Raw genomic sequence first — 9,848 nt, forward strand, 5'->3', positions numbered from 1 at the left:
TCAGTGGCATTTCTGTACACTAACAAATGAGACTGAAGAAAGAGAAATTAAGGAGTCAGTCCCATTTACAATTGCACCCCAAAACATAAGATACCTAGGAATAAACCTAACCAAAGACGAAAGGATCTATACCCTAAAAACTACAGAACATTTCTGAAAGAAATTGAGGAAGACACGAAGAGATGGAAAAGTGTTCCATGCTCATGGATTGGAAGAATTAATATTGTGAAAATAGTGCTACCTAGGGCATTTATACATTTAATGCAATCCCTATCAAAATACCATGGAATTTCTTCAGAGAGTTGGAACAAATTATTTTAAGATTTGTGTGGAATCAAAAAGACCCTGAATAGCCAGGGGAATTTTAAAAAAGAAAACTATAGCTGGGGGCATCACAATTCCAGATTTCTGCTTGTACTACAAAGCTGTGGTCATCAAGACAGTGTGGTGCCTACACAAAAACAGACACATAGATCAATGGAACAAAATAGAGGATCCAGAAGTGGACTTTATGTTCAATTAATATTCGACAAAGGAGGAAAGACTATCCACTGGAAAAAGACAGTCTCTTCAATAAATGGTGCGGGAAAATTGGACACTCCACATTTTTTTAAACTGAAAACCAGCTGTCTTCTCATTAAAAGGTAGAAATGAAAAAAATTAAAATTACTTAAATGAATTGTATTTATATTACTTTTAGTAAACCGTACCTATTTTACTAAAGCTGTTCAAAAAGATAGAAAGAGATGGAGTACTTCCAAACTCATTCTATGAGGCCAGCATCACCTTAATTCCAAAACTAGACAGAGACACTACCAAAAAGGAGAATTATAGACCCATATCCCTGATGAACATGGATGCAAAAATTCTCAACAAGATACTAGCCAATAGGATCCAACAATATATTAAGAAGATTATTCACCATGACCAAGTGGGATTTATCCCTGGGATGCAAGGCTGGTTCAACACTCATAAAGCAATCAAAGTGATAGATCATACCAACAAGAGAAAAAACAAGAACCATATGATCCTCTCAATAGATGCAGAGAAAGCATTTGATGAAATACAGCATCCATTCCTGATCAAAACTCTTCAGAGTGTAGGGATAGAGGGAACATTCCTCAGCATCTTAAAAGCCATCTACGAAAAGCTCACAGCAAATATCATTCTCAATGGGGAAACACTGGGAGCCTTTCCCCTAAGATCAGGAACACGACAGGGATGTCCACTCTCACCACTGCTAGTCAACATAGTACTAGAAGTCCTAGCCTCAGCAATCAGGCAACAAATAGAAATAAAAGGCATTCAAATTGGCAAAAAAGAAGTCAAACTCTCCCTCTTAGCAGATGACATGATACTCTACTAGAAAACCCAAAAGCCTCCACCCCAAGATTGCTAGAACTCATACAGCAATTTGACAGTGTGGCAGGATCCAAAATCAATGCCCAGAACTCAGTGGCATTTCTATATACTAACAATGAGACCAAAGAAAGAGAAATTAAGGAGTCAATCCTATTTACAATTGCACCCAAAAATAAAGGATATAGTTTTATGAATTATGTTTATACTTGATTTATATGAATGAAATAAGTTTTTGAAGTAAAATACTAATGTATATTCAATCTTATGTTTAAAAGTTTATGCTGTTGTTTGGGAAGGAGATTTATGATATTTATCATATTTTCAAAAGAATCTCATAGTCAAGGATGTTATGAGTAACTAAGTAGCTATAACTGGTGCAGTTAACCAGATTACATACTTTCTGAATTTCTTAACACATTCATTTTCACTATTTATTATATTTAACATAACATTTTTATAAAACACCCAACAAGAAATTCAGTTTCATAGTAGGATAATCAAATCACCTACCATTGAAAAAAGAATGAAATTAATAAGCCTTTTAATGAATTCCACCACCCTAATATTTTGGTACTGCCAGATGATTAAGAGAAAATCATGCAGAGCTTAGTCTTTTATTCAAGAAGAGGAATCATAAGGCTGGACCTCATTCCTTGAATAGAATACAAGGCAGCCTGCATGGTATAGAGTCAGGAAACATCGGAAAGATCCCTTATTTGTGTCCCTGTTTTACATCTAGTCTGCGAACTCTCCTTTCTCACTACTGATGGTATTATATCCTAAAATTAGAAAGAAGTGTGTATATATTCTTGGAAGAGGTAACTGATGGATTTAAATTTAGACATCAGTATAAATTACTGTTATGCTTTGCTTAATGGAAAGTAAACTTTGAGAATAGAAAAGAGCAAAGAATATCAGGTCTCAGAAGAACCAGAATGCTATGGAGAGAGTAAAGATTGAGGGGTGGGAGAAGGGGAAATTCCCAAGGTTTTTTCAATATTTTACTTAATGATGCTTTATTATGTTTGGGTTCAGAAAAGGTGAGATGGAATTGGGAAGATAAGAAGGCAAACAACAAAAAGTAAAATTAGTGTTTTTATCCTTGGCATAAAGGAGAGAGTAATGTTTATGTCTGTCTAATTGCCTTTTATGAATTGAGGAGTTTGGGGGGAAAAGACTTAAAAACTTTGATCAATATTAATAAATCCCCTAGTCATCCCTAGAAATCAGGGTAGAGCTCCAGAGGTATTTCAGTGTCCAGGTTACGGTTGAGTTGTATGTTTATCATTGATTCATTGTCACTAAGAACTCCATGTTTGGTCCCAATGCAAAGACTTGCATAGCTTCTTATAGAACAAACTAAAAAGTCTGTGTTTTCAGAGGAAACTGATCACAGAAAGATCATTAAGTGAAAGATTTAAAATGCAAGCTCCTGATTATGTATAATTCATTTTAAAGCATTATTAGTTATTAGGAAACAATATGGGATAGGCATAATGTTGGGGGAGAGATTTCATAATCTAAAAATATCCACTTAAGTATACACACTTAAATCAGTGGAATGGCTATTTTCTGGGTGGGTAAATTCAGTTTCACATTCCTAAATATTATTTATCTATCTAGATTCTTCAGGCATATAAATGAGGAAACTCATAAGACCAGGAAAAATACTTAACTTCATGCTCACCAAAGAATCAGGTACTCATTTTTTTCCTATCATATTCCTATTTACCAGCAACTAAGGCCATATTTACCTGCAACTAAGGCAGTGAAAGCATTTATACTATCCACATATAGTCATTCTACATTTTATTTCCAAAACCAGTAATCATGATACATTTTTCCATATTTTTTGACATTTAGCTTATGCTTAGATGATACCCGGAAAGGGCCTAGTTAATATCCATTAGATATTCTCTATTTCATGTTCTTCATCACTTCCATCATAGTTGAGATATGGCACAAGAATACATTGAAAATATTTATAGACAGAGTATTGATTTGAGGAATTTGAAGGGAGTGTGTATTAATAAAGAGAACTCCTCACTGCTAGTGGAATTTCAGAAATTTTCTTGGGCCTCAGGTAATAGGTCATAATATTCCTCATGGCAGCCTTCATATCCCTGTTCCTTAGTGTATAGATAATGGGGTTTAGAATGGGAGTGAACACAGTGTAAAATATGGCAAGAAGTTTATCCACAGGGTAAGTGGTAAAGGGCCACACATAGATGAAAATGCAAGGTCCAAAGAACAAAATTACTACAGTGATATGGGCAGCCAGTGTAGAAAATGCCTTGGCCATTGCAGCGGAAGACTTAAACCAGACAGTGACAAGAATAATGATGTAAGAGCCAACTAAGAGAGAGAAAGTGCTTACGGAAAGAATACCACTATTGACTACAATGAGTATTTCAATGATGTAAGAGTCCAGGCAGGCAAGTTTGGTCACTCGAGGAAGATCACAAAAAAAGCTGTCTACTACATTAGGTCCACAAAAAGGTAGGGTCACGGTAAATGATAACTGACTTAGTGTGTGCACCAAGCCCACAGCCCAGGAGACTATGACCAGGACAGTGCACGTCCTTTGACTCATGATGACTACATAGTGTAGAGGTTTACATATGGCTACATATCTATCATAGGCCATGGAGACAAGTAGTACCATCTCTCCTCCAGTAAAAAGGTGAATGAAGAATATCTGAGCTATGCAGCCATTGAAGGAAATGGTCTTATGTTCACTCAGGAAATCTACAATCATCTTAGGGGTAGCAAAAGAAGCCTGACAGATGTCCACGAAGGAGAGATTTCCTAGGAGGAAGTACATGGGGGAGTGCAGGCTGTTATCAGAGGTTACTGTGATGATTATGAGAAGGTTTCCCAGCACAATGATGACATATAACACAGAGAAAAAAACAAAAAAGAAAGGCTGGAGCTCCTGAGAACTGGAGAGTCCCAGCAACACAAATTCAGACACCACTGAAGAATTGACCTTATCCATGGAGCCAGGCTGTAAACAGGCTCTGCAACAATCCTAAGGGAGGAGAAATAGAAAGGGATCAGAATTCTGAACCACACAGACTTTTAATGCAAAAGATTCTAAGATCCTAGATGTATTATGTACTTGCTGAATAAAAAATTGTCAAGAGATCATGGTAATATATCTGGAAAGAAGGAAGGAGCTTAGGACAATGTTTAAATAACACTGAAAATTTTTATCTTCTCATTAGAACCCCTTGAGTTCTAGTCTTAATAATCTGTCACACAACAGCAAACAGGCTTATCTATGAACTTATTCATGATCACAAGACAGGAAGAGTCACTCAAAGCCACTTCTGTGTGCACTGTAGATTGGCAAAAATAATTTGCATCTATTGTTTTTGTGGTCATCTTCCATAATTAACTGTAATAAATCCTTAAGTATAACATTCTCTTTAACTCTTCAAGAGGTATTTGTGGCTTAGTGTTTATTGTGTGATGTAAAGTCACACTTTAGTCAGACTTTAGACTGTTTTTTTTTTCTGAGCTTTAATTCTACATGTCAAAAAAGATAGGAGGGTAAAAAATGCCTACTTTATGGAAGGTTTTGAAGTTTAAAAATGGTAGTTTATGACATTCTTCTATCAAAATAATTATAATACAATAGATGTTCTTAATATGTTAATACCCCCATAATAACAAATTTTTACCTTACTGCTATTGTAGGAATCATAAAGAATTGAGACAATTCCTACTAAGAGATACTGGTATATATTATCCAGGTCTATAGTTAAACAACTCAGTTTGTCAGTGACTCATCATGTAATTTCTTACAATGCATTTTATAACTTTACCTTAATTATCTAAAACTAATTTCTACTCAATTATTTAGAAGCAGTACCTAAATTTTCTTATGCATTTTCTTTGCAGATCAAACTTAGGCTGAGGCCAGAGAATTGTTAAGAGAATAGATCCTACAAATTCTAATTGTAAGGAGAATTTTTTCCTTTTATTTTTATTGTGTCTGTATAAGATGGTGGGTATTAACTAAATCTATTGTAATAATTATTCCAAAATATATGTAAATCAAACCATCGTGCTGTATACCTTAAACTTATACAGTGATGTACATCAGTTATTTCTCAATAAATCTGTGAAGAAATTAGATTTAGGCCAATTTATGCTTCCTTGTTTTACTATTATCAATGGCCTTATTAATACATCTTTATAACTGATGAAAGAATAGTTATTGTAGGGGTTTTTGCATAAAGAAATTTTAAAAATTGAGTTAAAATGTCTTATACTCCTAAAAATATTTTTGGGGGGAATCAAAATAATCCTAATAATCCTAAAAAGTAATCCTGCATCTCTTTTTTTTTCCTATAAGGATGCAGCTCTGCTATATAAATCTAATTTCACTGAACCAGAAAAACTTTCAAGAAGCTTTCTTAGGAAACCATATTCTGACAATTAATTTGACCATAGTTTTAGTAAGGAACCTGAATGTTATGTAATCTTAGTCCCATGTAAGGACACAAATATCTTTTACTGCCTGTTTATTTCATACATGAAACCAGTCTTCTTAGGTCCCTAGGATACACCCTCAAGTCTTTTTTTTTTCACCAGCTTTATTGAATTATAATTGACAAAAGTTGCATACATGTAAGAGTACAATGTGATATTTTGACATACATATACAGTGTGTTGTGACTACGACAATCAAGCTAACATATCTATTACCTCAAATAGTTTCCTTTCTTCCTCCCTTCCTTCCTCCCTCCCTTCATTCGTTCATTCGTTCCTTCCTTCCTCCCTTCCTTCCTTCCTTCCTTCCTTCCTTCCTTCCTGTGAGAACACCTAAGATCCACTCATAGTAAATTTCAAGTATATAATATGGGATTATTAGCTGAAGTCACCATGCTGCACACTAGATCTGCAGAATTTATTCATCTTGCATATCTGAAACTTTATATCCTTTGATCACCATAGCCATTCATTTAGATGGATGTTGGAGGGAAGCAGAATATACAAGCCCAAAATATATCACTTTGGCATATTGATTATTTTGAATTAAAGTTACTTGAGAAATAGCCAGTGCAAGAACAACTTTGACCCTCCTGTCCCCTGAAAGCAGGAGATAAATGTCTCATGTGAAAGGTACCTTCCCTATGCTACAAGGCTAGAAGGCATCCTTATCACCAATGTAGGGAGTTGAGGGCTGAGAAGTCCATATAAACAAATATTATTACTTCTCCACTGATTTAATATCTTAAGTCCAAACCTCATTGTATTGTCAATGCTTCACAAACTTACTATTTCTTTTTTAAAAGATATAAAACCAGGGCAGCTCCGGTGGCCCAGCGGTTTAGAGCCACCTTCAGCCCCGTGGTGTGATCCTGGAGACCTGGGATTGAGTCCCATGTCAGGCTTCCTGTGTCTCTGCCTCTCTCTGTCTCTGTGTTTGTCATGAATAAATAAATAAAATTTTTTTTTAAAAAAAGATATAAAACCTTCCTACTTTGGCCACTTATTTGAGTCTCATATTTTTTTATGGGACTTCCAGGCATACGAAATTAAATTCGCTTTTCTCCTATTAATCTGTCATATGTCAATTTAATTATTAGATCAGCTAAAGAACCTAGAAGGGAAGAAGGGAAAACTAAATATTTTCCACTCCTACAATGTAATTTACATGCCATACAGGGAAGCCCTCAAGTACAGAATCATTTCCTGTACTCACTAGAATGTTCAGAAAACTACATTTAGTCCACATACACCTTTTGCAGACTCTGGAGTCAGAGCAAAAAATTAAGGTGATTCATAAAAATTAAGTGAATTCATTAACAGTAATGAATCAGTATTTATAATACCGTTGAGAGCAATAATTGAGAAGATTCTGAAATATACTGTAAATTATATTATTTATCTTATGTGTGATTCTTTCTGTTTTCCCCACTTCATTTTTTTTTTTTTTTTAGATTTTATTTATTCATGAGAGACACAGAGAGAGGCAGAGACACAGGCAGAGGGAGAAGCAGGCTCCCTGCAGGGAGCGTGATGTGGGACTCTATCCTGGGACCCTGGGGTCACGCCCTGAGCTGAAGGCAGATCCTCAACCACTGAGCTACCCAGGTGTCCCCTCTTCCCCATTTCTAAATTAAAGTTTTTCTTCCTCAGATTTATGGGTTTGTCATGTAAAATGAACCCTACATAATGAAAATGTTTATTGTATAGATGTAATGTATATAAATTAACAAATGAAGTAGATTTTTTAGTGAGTGATTAATAACTTTAAAATCTGAAAAATAATGGAAAAGAAAGCTTGGACTTGTCGAAACCCTGCTAGGCCGCATCAATTGAATTAGATGTTTGTGTTTTTGTTATATCAAGCGATCTGTACAATAGACCTGAAGGGAAAGCATTATTTTCCAGAGCTACAGAGGAGAAAATCAAGGATCAGATAAATTTAGTAATCCCCAAGCAATTTATGTAAATTAATTAAATTTTCCCATAATATTACATGGTAAACACAATCCCATTTTGCAGTAAGAAATCAGAATAACAGAGATGATAAATAACGTCCCTAGAGTTTTGTACCTGGAAAGTCAATGAACTCCAACTTGAACCCAGACCTTTGACTTCAGGGCTAGCTCTCTGGGTCTACATGCTACAGGTTTATATCTGAATGATGTGAAACCCTTACCATTTGTACTGTGCTGTAATTGAAGAGTTCCTCGGTATATGTTCTTGGTTCTCATCTTTCTGCCAACTACGAAATACTGGTTCTTCAGGTAGCCCCGTGGCCCAGTGGTTTGGCGTCGCCTTTGGCCTGGGATGTGATCCTGGAGAACCGGGATTGAGTCCTATGCCAGGCTCCCTGCGTGGAGCCTGTTTCTCTCCCTCTCCCTCTGCCTGTGTCTGTGCCTCTCTCTCTCTCTCTCTCGAATAAATTTTAAAAACTACTGGTTCTTCACTTAGCCAGGTTCCTCAGCCTGGGCACTACTGACATTTGTGGTTGGATGATTCTTTGGTTCTGAAGCAGTCTTGTGCACTGTAAGATGTTCGGTAGTTTCCTTGGCCTTGCCCACTAGATGCCAATGGCATTTACCTCCCTGTTGTGATGATCAAAACATATCTAAGACATTGCAAAGTATCAGGGAAGTCAGGGTCACCTTGAGTGAGACTCTCTGACTTAAGCCATCTTTAGCTGGCATTTTTAGTTTCAGCCACTGTCTTTTAATCTTTGCATTTGCTGACAAAGAACTCTGACTCATCCGAGACATAAGAAAAAAAGATTTCCTAATTCTTCTGGCTTTAGCTGCTTTTCTGACTATTGAGATCTTACCACCCTCAATTATTCCTTTTGATGCCACAATAAGGAAAACTTTTTTTATTTTTAAATTATTTTTTATTGGTGTTCAATTTGCCAACCTGTAGAATAACCACCCAGTGTTCATCCCATCAAGTACCCCCATCAGTGCCCATCACCCAGTCACCCCCAGCCCCCGCCCACCTCCCCTTCCACCACCCCTAGTTCGTTTCCCAGAGTTAGGAGTCTCTCGTGTTCTGTCTCCCTTTCTGATATTTCCCACTCATTTTTCTCCTTTCCCCTTTATTCCCTTTCACTATTTTTTATATCCCCCAAAAGAATGAGATCATATAATGTTTATCCTTCTCCGATTCACTTGTTTCACTCAGCATAACACCCTCCAGTTCCATCCACGTTGAAGCAAATGGTGGGTATTCGTTGTTTCTAATGGCTGAGTAATATTCCATGTATACAAAGGAAAACTTTTTAAATCAAATGTTTTGAAAGACCTGGTTATGATAGCTAATTATGTTTTAAGTGGGGCAACTCCTGGTATTCCTCTTGAAATTTTTATATTATCTATTTTAATTATACTATTAATTTATTATTTGCTTAATTTATATTATTATTCCTTCATCCATGCACTGCTCCTTATGAATAGATTTCCATTGAGGACCTAGCATAGCTTTCCAGATTTAGTCCTTCCCCTTCTGCATACGTTGTACTCGTTCCCTTTTACTTTATGTTCTTTTTATAATAGATTTTATTTATTTATTCATGAGAGACACAGAGAGAGAGAGAGAGACTAAGGCAGAGACAAAGGCAGAGGGAGAAGCAGGATCCATGCAGAGAGCCTGACCTGGGATTTGATCCAGGGTCTCCAGGATCACGCCCTGTGCTGAAGGCAGCGCTAAACCGCTGAGCTACCCGGGCTGCCCGAAACTTTATGTTCTTTTTTTTTTTTTAAAGACACATTTATTCAGCGTCATGATCAGACTATTACATTTAGCAATCAATAGCATGGGTACAAAAAAAAATCTACATTAAAACCCTTTGTTGGAATGCTTTAGACTTTCCACAGAGCAGAAACTAACATAACCTGTTATACAATTAGTCACAAATACAGTCCTCGAGTTTTTTGCCCATACACATGAGTATTGTCTAAAACACGTCTTCTTTGTAGCAGCTAGGCCCTGCCACC

General features: G+C 36.3%; 1 protein-coding gene across 1 annotated transcript; it reads right to left on the reverse strand.

Moving 5' to 3' along the window:
* Positions 1-3,388: 3,388 nt before the first annotated feature.
* Positions 3,389-4,360, reverse strand: LOC112912922 (olfactory receptor 4K5). Its single transcript, XM_025989485.2, has one exon. It carries the CDS (start codon positions 4,358-4,360, stop codon positions 3,389-3,391), a length of 972 nt encoding a protein of 323 aa, XP_025845270.2.
* Between the last annotated feature and the right edge of the window lie 5,488 nt (positions 4,361-9,848).

Source organism: Vulpes vulpes, unplaced genomic scaffold, assembly GCF_048418805.1.
Source record: "Vulpes vulpes isolate BD-2025 unplaced genomic scaffold, VulVul3 u000000715, whole genome shotgun sequence".
NCBI lineage: Eukaryota > Metazoa > Chordata > Mammalia > Carnivora > Canidae > Vulpes > Vulpes vulpes.